The sequence below is a fragment of the Carassius auratus genome, chromosome 23 (assembly GCF_003368295.1).
Source record: "Carassius auratus strain Wakin chromosome 23, ASM336829v1, whole genome shotgun sequence".
Taxonomy (NCBI): Eukaryota; Metazoa; Chordata; class Actinopteri; order Cypriniformes; family Cyprinidae; genus Carassius; species Carassius auratus.
Genome location: NC_039265.1, coordinates 17,615,854 through 17,636,271, shown reverse-complemented (window position 1 = coordinate 17,636,271; position 20,418 = coordinate 17,615,854). Strand labels below are relative to the sequence as shown.

The window sequence follows — 20,418 nt, the reverse complement described above, 5'->3', positions numbered from 1 at the left end:
GTTTACATATATGTATGTGTACTGTGTATATATAAACACACACATATGTGTATATTTTAAAAATATTTATATATTTATATATATATATATATATATATATATATATATATATATGTTTATGTATTTGTGTATATACATTTCATATATAAACAAAATTTTTCTTAAATATATACATGCATGTGTGTATTTATATATACATATATACACATATATATATATATATATATACACAGTACACACAAAAACTTATTCTGGAAGCAATTAATCGCAATTAATTACTTTACAGCACTATATGTATATATATATATATATATATATATATATATATATATATATATATATATATATATATATTAATTTACATGACTTTTCTAGCCTTGAAAAAAAAATATCCAAATTATTGTGACTGTAGGAGCCTTCTGTCTATCCACTTCTGCTATCTTTCCAATTAAAAAAAAAAAAAATTCCCTCCATGTTGCTCCTGAATGGTCCCAGGGAGCAAGGACCATGTGCATGTAATCTTAATATTAATTCTCCACAAATAAGGCCAAATATTATGCAATATGCTTACCAGGATCATCACCGCCTAAGTAAATATAAGCATGTGGAAAAACTAAGCCATCACACATTCTAATAACACGCAGTATTGTCATCACAGAATATGATTAAACCCCGTCGCCTCTGTGTAGATGTCTGAGCTATGTGACATTGTGAAAGGACTCACAGCGGGCTCCTGGCGTGGACACACATCTGCCAGGCGAAGGCTTGTGACAGACGCCCTCCCTGCAGCACTGTGACCTCTGCAAGGGCCGCCCAATGATAGTGGCACCCAGGAGGCCTCACGCTTGTAACCTGGAGTGATAATCTATGAGGAGCTAAAACAAAGCTGCATCAGATCATGGTCAAGGCACACCGTAAGGAGCTGGAGATGCGTGTTGGTCTCACAAGTGAAAACAGCTTAATACTGAGCCATGACCAAGGAAAATTCGCCAAGCTGCTCCCTCTAGAGGAAAAACGTCAGGTGTAGTTATTTATGAAGTAAACAAAGCAGCTTTCTGTTTGTTCAACGATACAAATTTGTGTGAACTGTGCAATATGTGTTTGATATATTTTGTCCTAACATGAAATTCCTAATTTTGTGGATTCCTAAATAACCGGATTTCTCCTGCGAAATTTGCATAACATTGTATGTAGATATAGTTATATCTAATGTGATTGCTTCAACGTACTTATAGCTACTTTATACAACTTCTTTTTTTCGCAAGAGTGGGAGCAACCCTTTGCAAATTGAATGTGTTTGGCTTCTGGTGTCATTCTATGGAAGCCTGTTTCCGTCACTGATTAAAAAATTAATTAATGTAATTTGCAAATTGCAAAGATATGAAGTCACAATTTTGTGGGGTTTTTTTTCTCAAAGTTGCGAGTTATAAAGTCAGGATTAAATGTTTATATCACAATTCTGAGAAAAAAAGTGAATTGTGAGAAAAAAAAGTCTCAATTAACCTTGTTTCATTTATTTAGTGCCGGAAGTCTCGCACATTCACAGAAAACGGCTTACTTCTGCACTGAAAAAAAAGGTGGACAAAATAAACTATAGTTAAAAAAAGAAAGAAAAAAAAGAAAAAGAAATGAGTTGAAAGAGGAATGAGTTGGATTTCGTGTGTGTGTACGTGTGTTTGCGTCTGTGTGTGTGTGTGTGCGTGTGTGTGTGTGATTAACAATGACAAATTTTACTTGAGATCAACTTTTTTCTTAAGTACCAAAAACATTTTTTCTTAAGTACCAAAACTTTTTTCTTAAGTACCAAAACATTTAAAATGTAAAAAGTAAAATACTTCAGAAGATTAGGAAATGTAGCATATGTGTTGCGTGGACTAGTCGTTTTTAAAGCATGATAGTGTAAATCACCATCTTCTTTCTGACCAAAAAAGACTTTCTTCAAAGCATCTTTATGTTCAGCCGGTTGAATAGAAGAAAGAGATACAAGTTTGAAACAACATAAGTGAGAGATTTTTTTTTCTGTGAACTTATACCTGCAATTTATATTTAAAATAACTGGTAATTGCATGCATTCATAGTAACATAAACTTAACTAGAAAACAGAAGAATATAATATGGATGGTTGTCCGCTTTCTGCATACTGAGGCAAATCAGTCATTCTTTCAAATCAAGCGAGAAGGGTCTGGCTGCAGACTTGCACTTGCACTCTCAGACTTGCATTCTCAGACACTTGTGCTGCCGCTAGTGACGTCACTTGCAGTCTTTTTTATTTTATTTTGTTCTTGATAACTTTTTGTTTGAATCTATCAACATTTTACAACAGTAACCAGGTGGTGAAGACAAGAAAAAAGAAACTAAATTACACTTGCAATCGCCGCTTGCACTCTCCGCTACCTGTGACGTCACTTGCAATCAACACAAATCGTGCATGTTGGCAATGGAGACAAGACGCTGTGGTTGTGATTAAACAATTAAAACTAAATTAGTAGGACTACTACTATAACGTACAGGGTCCTGCAAGAAAAAGACAAGACCCGCAAATCCGTGGCCACCAAACAGCAGAATATGAAATATGTACTACAAGGCAAGCAGATGGCTATGACACAATGTGCAAACTTTGTCCTCCCATACTGCAAAACGCTTAAAGTGGCCTAATAACAGATTAAGATGATAAAGTCAGTTCAGTAGGCCTAGCCTATATGTCTTGTTGTCTCAACGTATGACCAGCAAATATGAAAGTGCATTATGAAATGCATTAAGTGATTTTAAAAGGATTAACAGAATGCAGTGCGTTAAATTGTACATTAAATGTTTTCCTCCTATAGAAAATCATTATAAATAAAACATAATGTAGCTTAATGGACAAAGACCGTGAAACGAGTTGTAGACAGTTTATTCTATATGGGAAAATGCTTAACGCTTGCCTGTACATATTAGTTATGTATTTTAATAATGTAGAGAAGCATATTGAGAAGCCTATATCATCTTAGTCCATTATGCCACATTTTGCGGTATGTGAGGAAAATACTATATACATATTCATTAAAATAATTAACTGTATATTTACACTTAGCGAGAGACTTTGCGTAAACGTTCATATTCTGGTGTTCTGGCCACGGATTTGCCGGTCTTGTCTTTTTTCTTGCAGGACCCTGTACGTTAGGCCTATAGTACTAAATTAGGTTTAATCGTTTAATCACCACCACAGCTTCGATTGCAAGTGTCACATGTAGCGGAGAGTGCAAGTAGCGATTGCAAGTGACATTGTAATTAAGTTTCTTTCTTTCTTGTCTTCGCCACCTAGCTGCTGTTATAAAATGTTGGGAAATACAAATAAAAAATAATAAAAAATTCAACAAAATAAAACATAAAGACTGCAGGAGAAGTGCAAGTGTCTGAGAGTGCAAGTCTGAGCATGCAAGTCAGTGCAAGTGCAAGTCTGCAGCCAGACCCTCTTGAATCAAGCTGCATTTGTGCATTATATGGTAAAAATGCATGTAATTCAGTGTCGTTCACATTCAAATGAAAGCACTATATGTGATGAGCCATTGCTTAAAGGTTACGAACCACCAACAAAATGAGTATAGGTGTGTTATCTGTAAGAGGAGGCCACTTAAACGAACAAAAGCCTGTGTGATGATGCATTTGACAAACAGCAGATGAATAGTAGTGTTTATTCAAACGAGCACCATTCTGAATAAAACAAATTCATCATGTCCACGTGTCGAAGAGGCATAAACTCTACCCTCATGCAAAGGTCACTGTTAAATGTACAGGTATCTTTATTGCAGAGAAGATCAAATTCTTTTTAAATGTTTACGTCTTTTAATTCTCTGTATAATCTTATTATGTCTTATTGCACCCTCCCCTGTGATATATTTTAGTATGTAACAATTCGTATCTTGTTTCCCTGGTTATTGTGTCGTGATCGTTTGGTTATGGTTGGCTTTCAAAAGCATCCGTAAACATCATTTACAACAATAGGTCCGTATGAGTCACCATATACATCACAAGTCGGTGTCACTTCATGTACCATTCTCCCTTAGAAAATCAAAACGTTTTAAAAAACGTATCGATAAAAAAACAACACCAGCGAGGAAATCGAACTTAAAAATGCAATAGTGTGCTAGATCATGAGAAACTCCAGGAACGACTGGCGCCAATGTCCCATGCATTGTTCGTGTGCGTCCTTTTGAAAAAGTTGTTACGCAAGAAAAATCGTGATCATCCTGGCATCGTAAAGCTGTCTTTTGCAGGAAAAGGCAGAAAACGCGGCTTCGCTTCTCTCTGCGGGCCGACCTCATACGGTCGTGACCCGCATCACCACCTCGCGGTTGGTGGCGGTTCCGAGCCGCGTGTCGGTGGGCCGCAGCTGGCTGAGGATGTGGAGGATGGTGTAGCCGCAGTGGTGGTTGAGGATAGTCCTTAACCTGCGCACTCGCTGGCCCCCCCTGCTGCCGCTGGCCAGGCCGTGTGGGGTGCTGCGCGAGCCGCGGCTGCCTGACTTACTGCTGGAGCTCAGCGGGTCTCCCAAGTCCTTCGACTTCTCATAGTTCAACACTTTCCACTGCTGGTTCACAGCCTGCCATCGTTTGAAGATTCTATACACGGATGAGCCCTCGTGGATTATAAGGCCTGTGAGGAATTAGAGATTAGTGCATGTTACTGATTCATCCGGAAACATATGAAAGCTATCTAACGCTTTACAATAAGCTTCAATTTGTCAATGCACTAGTTATCATGAGCTAACAACATTTCTGACAGCATCATCAATGTTAATATTATATTAGAATATATTACATAAATTAACATGAGATCATACATTACATACAAACATCAAAGTAATTAATAGTATATTCATATTATAGACTGTCAATAATATATATGACATTTGTAAATTTGTAAAATCTATCTATCTATCTATCTGTCTCTATCTATCTATCTATCTATCTATCTATCTATCTATCTATCTATCTATCTGTCTGTCTGTCTGTCTGTCTATCTATCTATCTATCTATTTTATATATATTATATAATTTATATCTTTAATTAAATCTTTTATTTTCAATGTATACAATACATTTTACAAAAAACTTTTATATTTTACAATTTCTAAATTAAAATGTATTGGTAAATGTAAAATTAGCATTAATCAAGATCGAAACATGCTTAAAAAGTATAATTTATTAATTCAATGTACCTAGTATATTAACAACTTTTAACAAACCATAATGCTAACAGCCTATAGGAAGTCAAAGAGAGGTCCTAACGTTAAAAAAGGATAAATCCATGGTGTTTTGTTTCTCACCTATGCACACAATGTCCATGAAGCCGTACATGCCGTAGCAGATCTGGAAGAGCAGGTCCTGGCGCTGCCACTTGGCAGACGGGCTGAGAGAAGACCACACCAGCCACGAGATACTGGCGATGAGGAAGAGTGAGCCCAGGATAATGGCAGCGATCTGCACCTTCTCAATCACCGTCAGAGAAATCGCCTGCCACTGACACACACAGCATTAAAAACACAGTGAGATGGCATCTTGCTTTGCTTGTAGAAACCTAAAAATAGAGAAGCTAGCCAGTGCTTCACTCTGACCCAGATACATCACAGTTTGAGGCTGATGCTTTACCTGCAGCGGGTTCTTGGTGCTGATGGCCAGGACTTGGTACTTGAAGTAGCAGAGCTCACAGCTCCAGGAGCCTCTCTCGCTGATCCAGCGAATCAGACAGGGCTGATGGGTGCAGCGCACGGAGCCGTTACAGCGGCATGGGCTCAACAGCTCCCCCTGCAGACAGGGGAGAGAGAAATCTAATGACCAACACATCAACAATCAAAACTTCATGCTGTTTATTCTTTTCATAAAGGATGGTCCCAAGAACAGTTAATTTTCAATGACTTTGATTGACCCTGTCACCAAGACTGTAGTCAAAAAGAAATATTATTAACCAGTAATATCATAGATATGACCATTAAAATTATATCAAGATCAATTCAATCAAATTTCAACATAAATAGTTTTCAGCTTAAAATGTACTTTTGATTTGGGAATGTAGAAATGAAATGTGTGGGACATTTTATTCTAGTGTTGTTATTGTTAACTAAATGTGAAAATATAATAATTATTGGTAATTGAAATAAAACTGAAACAGGATAAACATAAATATTAGATGAAAAACCTGAGCTTTAATAATAAACGTAAATTAAAAATAAATAAAGAAAATATATTAATTTCAATTTAAACATTAAATTAAATAATTAGAGCTACTGTATATAAATATATTTTAAAAAGCTAGAAAAACCTTATTAAAAAAGGACATAAAAAGAGTAAAATTTAAAATAAAATAAAATAAAATAAAAGCTAATTCCAAATATTAATAAATATTGTAATTCTAAAATTAAATAAGATTAAAATGAAAACAAAAAAGCTAATTCATATGAATAAATACTGTAATTCAGAAATGTTATAAAAAAAAAAAAGAATCTATTTCAAAATATTAATAAATACTAACTTAATAAATATACTTATAAATCATTATATTGAACAAATTAGACAGCATCAAAACTAGGTTTGGGTGATGTCTACAAAATTGCCATCGGATGATGTCTACAGTGAAACATCGCGATGGATGATGACATCACAGGGATCAGCCATCGGCGATGGATGATGACATCATCTGTCGGCCCAACCCTAATCAAAACTAATTCTTTCCTGCCATAAAAGTTCAAAAGACGAAATTTTCCGACAGCTGAATGTAACAGTTTTTGACAAGCCAAACATGTCAGTCTCTGAGTAACATGTCATTTATTTCAGCTATAAACTTCATTCTGTAAAATAAGTATAATTAACTATGCAAAAAGCATTTAGGTTCACCTTTCATGCGCATTATCACGCCTGTCAAAAACTATGACAGGCTATCGTTTGGAATATTAAAACTCTTGGGCATCAGTCACATCACTGAACACTTGCTGTCTACAAAATAATTATTACCTTACAATTCATCTGTTTTCAAATCCACATCATTTAAATATTACGACATCAATGTCTGTCAAAAAAAATAGCATGCACAAAAACACTGTAGTATTTACAGGAATCAGGGGTCCAGGGAAAACACACATTACCGGATGTTTACACTACATCATCACTTTCTGAGAAGGAGAAAAAGGCAGCCGGAGCGCTTCAACATGCTGTCTGTCAGAAACCTTAACATACCTAATACATAACTCACATGATTATAAATATGCTCCTCACCCACTGAAACTATACTTCTCTCAGCTTCACAGTTGTTTAAAAGATCAAATCAATTATTTTCCAATAAATTATTATACATTTTTACGTTTTGTTACATTTTACACTGCTGAAAGCCTCTATGGGCATCACGACCCTGTGACATCTGTTGTCATCTACAAACGCAGGGCCTTGGGTAAGAACACACACACCTCAATATCCATTCATGACCGACGCTGCCACACACACAGTGGTGTGGTGGAGTTGATTTACGTAAATGAGGTATTACTCATGAACCCATCTGCCGTTACAAACGCTTTATCGATCAGGCACACAGCGAGCTTGATGCGGCTGCTGACGAGACTTATGAGCATGTGTGTGTGGAGGGACCGGAGGATCTGAAGAGTGTGCAGTTAAAAGACGGGTGAGTTATTCTGTCCTCTGCTGCTCCAGACACTCAATCAATACACCTCTGAAAGTCCTGCAGCTCTGCGGGTACAACACTCGCTCTGAAAAACGCATTTGAGAGATTTCACTGGAAATGCACTGGCTCTTGCGTTCTGGAACTATGGGGCATTTTGTGGTTGCTAGGCTGTTGTCAATAAAAGAGAAGCTTAAATGGGTGCCGTGGTTTTTCCCAAAAATAACAGCTCATGGCTTAACGTTTGAAAAATAGTTAAAGGGATAGTGCACCTAAAAATGAACATTCTGTCATTATTTACTCGCTCTCAAGTTGTTCCAAATCTGTATGAATTTCTTTCGTAAGGATGAACACATAAGAAGATAATCATGTGAATAGCCACACAGTTTTAAAGAATGTGGGTAATAAAAGGTCCCACATGACAAAATTTTTATTTTGAGTAAACTATCCTTTAAGACAGACAAAAATATTACCATTACAATGGTACGGTTGTTTTGAAATGATTGTTATTATTATATATGTTATTATATTTTTCTTAAATATTATTTTCTATTTTTTTTATTTACAGTAAAATATTAGAATAGTATTACTTTCATTGACATTGTTTAATATTAACTTACTACTTCTACTAATTATTATTGTTGTTATTATTATTATTGTATTTTCATAAATATTATTTCATGAAATTGTATTTTTTTATTTTACTGTAAAATATTGAAATAGTATTACTTATTTATTATATTTTATTTACTACTACTAGTTATTATTATTTATATATAGTTATTGTCACACACCTGGACTCATTTAATGTTTTTGCCCCAGTGACCCAGTTTCTGTCTTCCGTGATTAGTTCCCAGGTGTGTCTACTATCTTCCTCATGTGTTCCATGTCCCTGTTAATTTAATGATTCCATCCACCTGTGTTTCCCCAATTATCCTTTGTACTTAAGCCTTGTCCTTTCAGTTCTGTTTTGTCGGGCATTCATCACTTGCTACTTACGTGTGTCTACCTCTGTGCTCCATGTTGGATATCCCCTGTGTTGTTTATATTAAAAACCTTATTCCGTTTATCCTCGACTCCGTATTCCTTCAGGCAGCGTAAAAACCGTGACAGAAGACCCGACCTCAAAAGAGAAAATAGAAAACTGCGTGTTCTTCCCTCCGTTTTGTTTTTGTTTTTTCACAGTCCTTTCTTTTCTTAGTGTCTATGGATCCCCTCTATCGTCCCGAATTCCTCATCCTCCTGCTGAAGCAGGAAGGACGTTCTCTCGAGGACCATACCAGACAGTTTTTCCTTTTAGCTAATGCCACCAGCTACCCGGACGGCGCGCTCTGCACCTTCTACAACACCAGCCTGAACTCCAAATGCAGAGCGTTGTCGTCCGAAGATGGTCCTCGAGAGGATTTCGCCGCATACGTGGAGTGGACTCTGGCGAGAAATGGGTCACCTCTCACCGTCTGCCCCATAGAGGACCTCGCCAGCCCCACTCCCGACCCAGAGACCAGCCAGCCACCATCACGCCGCACGGAGCCAGAGCCCACCGCAGCCGCAGAGCCCGAGCCATCCACTGTCAGGGAACAGGATCTCGAGAGCACGACTGACCAGGTGTGTGAGCCGGCAACACCGTGCATCGTGGGAGTCCTCGTGGAGATCGAGGGCGTGGAGGAAAGCCCTGCCCACACTCCTGCGACTGAGGGTGAGCTGTATACAGTCTCTGAAAGTCATATGGAGCAAGTTCTGGATCTGATGGACTGGTCTACGGAGGTAATCCCTAATATTCCTGTTTCCCCGCTGGTTCCGTCCAGCCCTGATTCCCCTGTAAACCCTCTCAGTCTCCCACTCCTACCTCCTCCAGTCATTTCCTCTGCTCCATTTCCGCTGGTTCCGCCCAGCCCTGAGTTTTCTGTTTCTCCGCTGGTTCCGCCCAGCCCTGAGTTTTCTGTTTCTCCGCTGGTTCCGCCCAGCCCTGAGTTTTCTGTTTCTCCGCTGGTTCCGCCCAGCCCTGAGTTTCCTGTATCTCCGCTGGTTCTGCCCAGCTCTGAATCTTCTGTTTCTCCGCTGGTTACGCCCAGCCCTGAATCTTCTGTTTCTCCGCTGGTTACGCCCAGCCCTGAATCTTCTGTTTCTCCGCTGGTTACGCCCAGCCCTGAGTTTTCTGTTTCTCCGCTGGTTACGCCCAGCCCTGAATTTTCTGTTTCTCCGCTGGTTACGCCCAGCCCTGAATTTTCTGTTTCTCCGCTGGTTACGCCCAGCCCTGAGTTTTCTGTTTCTCCGCTGGTTACGCCCAGCCCTGAGTTTTCTGTTTCTCCGCTGGTTACGCCCAGCCCTGAGTTTTCTGTTTCTCCGCTGGTTACGCCCAGCCCTGAGTTTTCTGTTTCTCCGCTGGTTACGCCCAGCCCTGAGTTTTCTGTTTCTCCGCTGGTTACGCCCAGCCCTGAGTTTCCTGTATCTCCGCTGGCTCCGCCCAGCTCTGAATCTTCTGTTTCTCCGCTGGCTCCGCCCAGCTCTGAATCTTCTGTTTCTCCGCTGGTTCCGCCCAGCCCTGAGTTTTCTGTTTCTCCGCTGGTTCCGCCCAGCTCTGAATCTTCTGTGTCTCCGCTGGTTCCGCCCAGCTCTGAATCTTCTGTGTCTCCGCTGGTTCCGCCCAGCTCTGAATCTTCTGTGTCTCCTGTATTCCCTCCCAGCCTCCCTCTCCCGCCTCCTCTCAAACCTGCTGGTCCCTCTACTCCTCTTTCGCTGGTTCCGTCCAGTCCTGATCCTCCTGTCCTTCCTCCCATCCTTCTCCTCTCTCCTCCTCCTAGACCAGCCAGTTCCTCGCCATCCCTGCTGGTGCCAGTCAGTCCCGCAGCTCACCCTCAGTCCGCGCCATCGGGGCGCGGTGGTTCGCCGCTGGACTGCCAGTCTCCAGCTCCGCCTTGGCGTGTTAAGGCCCTGTCTCCGCCTCCAGCCTCCGAGCCCTGGACTCCTCCTCGGTCCTTCGACCCAGCGGCTCCGCCTTGGCTCTTAGCTCCCTCGTCTCCACCGTGGCCTGTCATCCCACCTGCTCCACCGGGCTCCCTCGTCCCTCCGGCTCCACCTTGGTCAGTCGTCGACCATCCGCCGCCTCGGGACTCCACTCCTCTGGTTCCACCTCGTCACTCCATCCCTCCGGCTCTGTCAGGCTCCTCCTTCCCTCCGGTTCCACCTCCATCCTCGGTCGCTCCGGCTCCACATCGGTCTGCCAGGACCCTGCCTCCGCCTTGGTCGCCTGAGCCTTCTGCTCCACCTAGGCCCTCCGGAACCTCGACGTCCCCCTGGCTCTGCGGCTGTGCTGCTCCATCTCGGGCTCCTCACCCACCGGTGCAGTCTCCGCCTGTCGGCCCCCTGGTGTCGTCGACCCTTCCTTCACCATGGCTCCTCCCGCCGTCGACTCCACCTTGGATCTCCGTCCTGGCTGGTCTCTGGTGGACCATCTGGCTCCTCCTGCTCCTGTCTCCTCCCTGGCTCCTCCCTCCGTCGTCTCCTCCCTGGCTCCTCCTTCTGTGGTCCCTGTCTGCTGGCCCCCTCCTGGGAGTCCGTCCTCCACCGGAACCTCCTCCCAAGTTCCCACCCACGCCTCCCTCTGTTGTTTCTACGGTGCGAGGACGCACCTACCGGGAGGGGGGAGTACTGTCACACACCTGGACTCATTTAATGTTTTTGCCCCAGTGACCCAGTTTCTGTCTTCCGTGATTAGTTCCCAGGTGTGTCTACTATCTTCCTCATGTGTTCCATGTCCCTGTTAATTTAATGATTCCATCCACCTGTGTTTCCCCAATTATCCTTTGTACTTAAGCCTTGTCCTTTCAGTTCTGTTTTGTCGGGCATTCATCACTTGCTACTTACGTGTGTCTACCTCTGTGCTCCATGTTGGATATCCCCTGTGTTGTTTATATTAAAAACCTTATTCCGTTTATCCTCGACTCCGTATTCCTTCAGGCAGCGTAAAAACCGTGACAGTTATATTATTATTATTGTATAGTCATATTTATATATAATCACAAAATATTGGTTCAAATGTGTAGCCTTACAAATTAGCACAAAAACCTGATTTTTTTAATATTAAAAAATATAAAAAATACAAGTACCAATCACAACTATTGTTATTATTGTTAATTATTGTTAATATTGAAATTATTAACAACAATTGTTGTTGTTGTTAGTAGTAGTAGTGAATCAAACTTTTTTAACAAAATAAAATAATTATTGCATCACTCTTGTAATATTTATAGTATGCAATGATTTCATTATGTATGTCATTATTAGATATAATTTTAATGTCATTATAATCACAAAACTTTGGGCCAGATTGTGCAGATTTACCCAAAAAACTGGAGCTTAAAACAAACAACAATTACAATATATAATATTTATTTGATAATAATTATCGTTGTTGTTATAATAGCAGTACTAGTAATTGAAAATATTAAAGGGGTCATATGCTGCGATCTCAAGCTTTCCTTTCTCTTTGGAGTGTTACAAGCTGTTCGTGAATAGATAAGATCCCTAAAGTCTCAAACCCAAAGAGATATTCTTTAGAAAAATTAAGACTCGTCCACGTCCTCCTAAACGCTTTGTTTAAAGGCGTCCCCACATGTCACAAGGTAGGAAGATTTGCAGAACGCCGCGCAGATGTTCACGCAAAGAAAGAAGATGTTACTTTGATTCTCACAGTAGTATTGTTGCTGCCAGTGGAGACGCTGTGTGTTTCCTGTGAGGACGAGGACTGTTTCCTGGGAGAGTAGCAGACAATGCTGGTGTTCTGACTGTAAGTACGTTTTAAATATGTAAAGGATTTGCCACTGATGATTCAAAGTGTAGAGTAGCGCTTGTTGTTTGTCGTTGTTGTCATATGACCCCTTTAAACAAAACAGCCAAATAATAAATATTACTATTGCACTTGTGCAGCCTTACAAATGCGCAAAAAAAAATATGTTTATCAGAAAAACTTTCAATCCTTGCAATTCCCCAATCTTGCAGCCCTAAGTAATATATCACTATCCGAGAATGTTTAATACACAAGGTTAGAGGTTTGTTCTAATGCTTAACTTTAAGTATGAGCATGAACCACCAAAAATACACCCTCCACCACAACAACTGACAGTAACTGTGCTAGATAGATGTAGCGGGAAGCCATGAATCAACTAACATTACAGATGTAACGCAGCATTTCCAGAGCTGCCAAGAGAACATTAGGTAGAATGTGTAGATTCACATAGATAACAAGCCGAGTATAAAGAACAGGGTGTGCAACTGGGAGCAGAGATTCAGGACTGTAAGTTTGATGTAATCTTTAGAGAAAGACTGCAAAAGTGCCTTCCGAAGTGCTCCAGTACTGTGGCATAAAAGAAGAGAAAAGAGGAAAGAAATCTCTGGTTATTTATCGCATCGATTCATTTACTGTGGTACCAGCGTGTCTTAATGCAACTTTGAGGTGTGATTAGAATAAGAACCACTTTAAGCTTAATAATCACTATTGATTCTGAGGAGAAACAGATTTATAGTGTGTTCATCTCAGTTTGTCTGAATAAACACACAAACAGCCCAGTAAAGAGATCAGAAGAGTAGTCAGTTCAGCATGTGAAATACAAACAGTGGGACACAAAAGTCCACGACGGAAATCTGGAATGTAATTATCACTTAATATAAATATAAAAAGTACAAATAAAAATTATAATATTTAAAATATTATATGATTCTAAATTTAAATAATACATAATATTAAATATATAACTATCAGACATGAATTTGATTAACTTATATAACAATAACAACAACTGTTTTAAGCTTAATAGAAACAGGCCAGTAAATAAAAAATAAATAAAAATAAAAAAATTAATAAAATAAAATAAAAAGTATAGTATTATAAATGTAATCAATCAAACAATTAAAAGAAAATAAAAAAATAATGAAAAATAAATCAATAATATTAAATAAATAAATATTAAATGTGTAATAATTAAAATAATAAGAACTGTTTTAAGCTTAATAATCAGCATTGGTTCTGAGGAGAAACATATTTATGTCTTCATCTAAATTTGTCAGATAAACAAAAACAGGCCAGTATGAATAAATAAATAAATAAGTAAGTAAGTGGGATCTATTTAATTTTTTAATTAATTATTATTCAAAATTAAACAAGTAAAATAAATTCAAATTTATTAAATAATGAAATACATTAAATAAATACTGAATCATATTAAAGGGATACTCCACCTCAAAATGAAAATTTGGTCATTAATCACTTACCCCATGTCGTTCCAAACCCGTAAAAGCTTTGTTCGTCTTTGGAGCACAATTTAAGATATTTTGGATGAAAACCGGGAGGCTTGTGACTGTCCCATAGACTACCAAGTAAATGACACTGTCATGGTTCAGAAACAACATGGAGGTAAGTGATTAATGACAAAATTTTCATTTTAGGGTGGAGTACCCCTTTAAATAATTATTAATGAATTTTAATAGAAACAATATTGCTATATTAATAATAACAGTTTTAATTTGATTAAATAAATACATTTTATTGTGGAAATAAACCAAGTTTGGGGATTTTGAAGATTTTAGAACGAAGAAAAGATACTGAATAATAAGTATTACAGATTCTGTACAATTTCTAGCTCACTAATCACTATTTAAATAATCACATTTTTCACTGTTCATTGTTACTCCTTTATACAAAAGGATATTCCTGCTTCCATTACAGCGCAAGATGCTCTTTGGAAGATCTGGAACCCTGCTGGAGAAGATGATCGTCAGGTTTAGACCACATTAGCTTGAGTGTTGATGTCAAATCAAATTAAAGCTCATAAACCAGAAACATTTTCACCTCTGAACCACACTGCACTTGTCCTGTACATTTCCCGTCAAGTTCTCCAATACAGTGGACATCACGAGTCTGTCCGATCTGATCAATGTGAGCGTTACGATAAGTGGACCTGGATGAGTCATACTGTGCTCTAAAGTACAGCCTGTCCTCCTCTTGTTGTTTCAGAGTATCTAGCTGTTATCCGAGATCCAAGGCCAGATTTTGTTCAACCGAAATCAAACATGAGTAACAGAAGCTCTCTCCATCTCTACATCTGTAATCAGCACTCAAGTCATTCTCTGCACATAGTAATCACTAACAAAAAGCTTTGTTCTGTGTGTGAAAAAAGACGTGGCATCATGGCAGATCACGCTTTGGCGCTAAAGCCAAATATATATATATATATATATATATTTATATATATATAAAAAACCTCTCAGCTTAATCAGATTAAAGCTCGTATCCAGAACAAGCACATCAAAACAAATCAGTTTTACATGTTCCATAAGCCCTGACAGATCAGAAAGCTGACTAATGAGGACTGATGTCCCATCTCCCCCTTCAGCACGCCATTCACATTTAAAGAAACGAGGACTATAATTCCTGCAGCTATATGTTTGCATTGTCACTCAGTACTCATCTGTATCCTGTGGCTTTGAAACGTGATTCAGCATGATGCAGCCGCATTCTGAGTCAATCAGCTGAAGCGTAAATGATGACTAATCACTTTGGCTGGCAAGCGACTAAATAGCAGAGTTATTAGAGTTAATTAAAACCATATATGGTACTTAAAATAAACATTAACCGAAATAAAATCAAATAAAATATGGAGAGAGAGAAAAAATTTGACATCATCGTGCAGTCAGTTTGTGAGTCAATCGCTTGAGCCGTAAATGGTGATTGATCACTCTGGGGTGCGTTTCCCAAAAACAACTGTGGTCCGTTGTTATCTGTAAAGTTCAATGGAACCATAGTTAACTAACATTGCTTTTGGGAAACACACCCCTGGATGACAAGCAACTAAACAGTTATTAGAGTTATTACAGTTAACTAAAACTAAAACCGTACATTTTTGTTACTTAAAATAAACAAAACATTTAACGAAATAATTACATTAAATTAAATGTTCAATTAAATGTGAAAACCCCTAAACATATTTTATTTACATTTTATTTAGTTTTTTAACTAAAACTTAAATAATTATATGGATACATTTAAATAAAACTAAATAACTAGAACTGTAACTGAAATTTAAGCGAAAAACTGAAAGCTTTTTGTAAAAGCTAAATAGTGTTGAGATACTCAAATAAAACAGCTAAATAGGTGTGGCATCAAAGACAGGAAACAAATAATATTCCAAAATATAATATTAGAAATATGAAATATTATTTATTACATCTAGAATTGTTTATTTAGTGATTTTAAGAAACTCCAAAAATCAGGCACAGTGACCAAAATATCTATAATGAGATAATGAAATATTTGAAATTTTGAAAAAAAAAAAAAAATGTGTGTGTGTAAGAATACAATAGCTACTTTTAAAAGGTCCCAATCAGAATTGTTTTTTATTATTTTAATTTATCATTCTAAATGATTCTTATTAATTTGTATCCCTTTTTATGTTTTTCAAAAATGTCTATACATTCAAATTCTATGAAGTCCTGTGTTGTTTTGGAGTCCACTGTTCCTCAAAATATCCTAATTTGTGTTTTGCATAAAACCATGCAAGTTTAGAATGACATGAGCATAAGTAAATTACAAAATTGTAATTTTGGGGGTGAACTATACCTTTTTATTTTGCTATATGTTGCCATTATAACATCCACCAGCAGGGGCTAATTCCCTCTTGTTCCAAAGAGGTTAATTCTTGAAATTATGATCAAACTGTACATTAAAAAAAGATCAGCGAAACAATATTATAACTATGAATGACAGATCTTAAAATCGAATGTCTTTTTTCCAGCAGCTGTTCTTCTTCTGTCTGTCCAGCACTTTCAACAGCTCATTAAACCATTTACCTGAGAGGCAGGTTTACACTGAAATGCATCTCACATTGAAAACAGACACCGGGGCTGACATAATCAGATGGACTGCCAGATGGATTGTGTTGGTACATGGCTAACATCTTTCCATATTAGCTGATGTCTACGGCTAACTTGCAGCAGACAAGCTTTACAGGTTTCGCGCATCTGTTGTTTCTCAGCTTGGCTGCTGACCAAACATCCATCCTGTGTTCCGCCTTTACCATACAAATACAAATTTAGCCATGAGGATCTGATTATACTGATATAGACGCTCAGTTCACAAGCAGGGCATCCATCACGAGATGTTTACAGATGAACAACAGCTATTTTGTTGCTTAATAATTTGCCAATTAAAAACTGAACTGCGGCGCCTATTATTTTCATTTTATGATCTTCCTGAGATTATACATTTCCATACAGAACCTACCGGAGACATCTATTGCTCATTAAAAGCAATAGAGAGGTTAATTGGGTGGGCATATTGAACCTGTAAATCGACAGTCTTCAATGTCTTACCTGTAAACCCATCAAAAGAGAAATGCATTATTAGTCAACATGCTGCCGCTGGTCTTTGTTCCAGATGGCGTGGCGGTGAGTTAAACATGCTGCCAATACTTTGCAAACAATTTCTGCTCATTAGTGCAAAATTAAGGCTCTTTATATGTTTAATGTGTACAGTGAGCAAGCACGGCAACAGAACAATGTACAATGTAGAACTAAACAAAATGCATATTATGCACATAATTATGCAGTGTTTATGGAACAGTTTATTTACAGTATTAGATATGATACAAATATTAGACAGCAAATACTTAATATCAAATTATTTATCTGCTTATTATACAGTATATATTAGATAACTTTATTTTTTTCATTATTAGTGTATGTTTTCATTTATTATTATTTATTATTAGTCACATTTTGGTGTTCATGCAAGTGTTTTTACATATATAAGAACTTAATAGTATTATTTATGCATTGTTACAATTATGCATTGTTGTTCATAGTATTATTATTATTAATAATCACATTTTATTATTCACATAAGTGTATTTATACAAATAAGTACTGAAAATACTATTGGACAGCATGTACTTATTGCACATTTATTTTATGGAGCCGTTTACATAAGTTACATAAGTACTAAAATAGTTTTGGATAACATGAACATATAGCATAATTATTTTGTAAAGCTGTTTACAATTATGCATTGTTGCTTATAGTATTATTAGTGTGTATTGTTTTCTATTTATAATATCCACATTTCAGTGTTGAAGTGTATTTACATAAACAGTAAGTAATATTATTGAACAACATGTACATAGTGCATAATTATATTGTGAAGCTGTTTACAATTATGTATTGTTGTTCATTGTAATCATTTAGTGATTATGTAAGTGTATTTAAATAAATAAGTAATTAAATATTATTGGACAACATGTACTTATTGCATAACTATTTTGTGGAGCTGCTTACAACTATGTATTGTTGCTCATAGTATTGTTATTATTAAAATGAGCCACAATTTAGTGTTCATATCATGTTGTATTGACATTTAAAAAATCGAGCAATGCTGATGAACAACGTGTACTTTGTGGAGCTGTACGTACTGTAGTACTTCACTACAGCAACAATAACAAGCAGCATGTGCAACATGACCACACTGCCTTATAATCTACCACATTTAAAATGGGATATGTGACCCTTGACCACAAAACCAATCATAATAGCAAGGGTATATTTGTAGCAATAGCAATATCCATAGTATGGGTCAAAATTATTGGTTTTTCTTTTATGCCAAAAATAATTAGGATATTAAGATCATGTTCCATTAATATATTTTGTAAATGTTTTCTGTAATTATATCAAAACTTAATCTTTGATGAGTAATATGCATTGCTGAGAACTTTGGACAACTTTAAATCTAATTGTCTCAATATATATATAATAATTTTTTTTTTTTGCTCTCTCAGATTTTCAAATAGCCTAGATGGATCTCGGCCAAATAGTGTCCTATCCTAACAAACCATACATCAATGCAGAGCTTATTTATTCAGCTTTCGTGTGATGTATAAATCTCATTTTCGAAAAATTGGCTTTGTGCTCCAGCGTCACAAAAATTAGCATTACCCTAAAGAAAACGCACACAGGTCTTGTTATTGTGCTCACACATGTGATATAAAACAGCGTTGGTTTACCTGCTCTGGCCCTTGGAAGCAGATTCGACACTGAGGTGTTCTCATGCCGCTGCCCGTGCTGCTGGTGAGGCTGACCGCGTCCAGGCCCGCCTGCAGTTTGGGGTCTTTCTCCTCAAACGCCAGACTCCTGGGCCTGGGGTCGCTCCCGTAGTATTCTTCCTCGTCGTCGCGGCTGGAGCAGTCAACGAAGGGCGGCCATCCGCAGCCGCCCATCCCGAGTCCCCTCATGCTGCTGCTGGGTCGTCTGCTCGGCTCTGCGTCACTCTCGGAGCGTCTAGAACCGGATCGCATAAAAACCAGCACCTTCAGTTCGTTAAAAAACATGCGGATCCGGTTCTTGAACATGTTTGACTACATGTGTATGTCGTATGGCTGATGATTATAATTATACTTGATAATTATTATTGTTGTGGTTATTTTTATATAACGTTATTATTTGTATACATTATTATTGTTCTTTTTATTAGTATTATTTTTTTTATTATTGTTGTTTTTGACCCGTTAGGCCTATTATTAATATTTTATTAGGCTGAAACGCAGTTGCTACCCTAAAGTCTCAGAGGAAATTGTCCAAACCAAAGGTAATTGGTCAGAAAATCTCCAGGCTTGTTATTTTCCGTCTGATGGCATGTATGTGCCTGTTAGGGCCGATGTTATTTCTCTGATACAATCATTATAGGACGCGAAGATGACAATAATCCTAAGGTATTGCGATAAATAGCAGGCAATGCATTTTTTCAGGTCTAAAGAGATTTAATTTTCATAAACTCCCAGCAATCCAAAGCCTGGACGCGTGGATGAGAGACAAGGAAGAAGCAAAATGGCATTTCAGAGCATCGTTGCCACACACAGTCATCGTCAGGGGATCCTTCAGCATAAAAACATAATCCAAAAGAGCTGGAAGCTGGATTCGGATGCAATCCTATAGTTTTGTTTATTGTTCATCAGAGGCATCATGACGAAGCTTTCACATCATTTCCTTGTGCATCTTCCCAGCGACATATTCCAGCGCCACCTCCCATCCCAAACGCAGGGTTTAGAACAATCCATTAGGTTGGTGTTTTAAAAACAGCAATAACGATGGCAGTATTGACTGAATTGCTTGGGGAAAATGCCAGGATATTGTCTCCATTTGAAGTTGATCACCATCCCCCTCCCGGCCCGATATGGTTCCTCGCCACGTTCAAAGATGGAGCTTCCAGAAGGGAAAAAATAAAAGGCACCGTGCTCAGGTTCGCCTATTTTCCCTCTTCTCAGGGTGTGATGGTTAGTCGGAGCGGATGATGCTGTTGATCGTAATGTGATGGGGATGCTGATGCTGCTCCCCTCTGATTCATCCTCGAAATGGACGTTCTGCCGTGCGCATCAACACACGGCCCTTGTTTCCAAGGCGCGCTCTCGCCCAATCAAAATGATTCATTTACAAACGTCTCGCTGCCGTGCGCGCTCCTGGACCATTCTCCTGTGGGAGATTCCAAGTGTACGCTGGATTTTGACGGGCGCCGCTGTCCAAGGTGCTGATCTCTTTTGTCGTGACGTTTCCCCTGCGTGTCAATGGGGCGCGGCGGGAAATATAAATGTGACGCTGGACCACAAATCCATTCATAAGTAGCGATAGCCAACAATTGTATGGATCAAAATTATCAATTTTTCTTTCATGCCAAAAATCATCAGCGGATATTAAGTAAATATCATGTTCCATGAAGATGTTTGTGTAAATTTTCAA

The 20,418-nt window shown here is 38.2% G+C and overlaps 1 protein-coding gene across 1 annotated transcript; it reads right to left on the bottom strand.

The window, feature by feature from the left end:
• Nucleotides 1-4,049: 4,049 nt before the first annotated feature.
• LOC113041604 (E3 ubiquitin-protein ligase MARCH9-like) lies at nucleotides 4,050-20,418 on the bottom strand. Its single transcript, XM_026200231.1, has 4 exons — nucleotides 18,693-20,418; nucleotides 5,631-5,786; nucleotides 5,309-5,501; nucleotides 4,050-4,635 (listed from the first exon to the last, which is right to left on the bottom strand). Exons 1-4 carry the CDS (start codon nucleotides 19,035-19,037, stop codon nucleotides 4,301-4,303), a joined length of 1,029 nt encoding a protein of 342 aa, XP_026056016.1. The 5' UTR covers nucleotides 19,038-20,418; the 3' UTR covers nucleotides 4,050-4,300.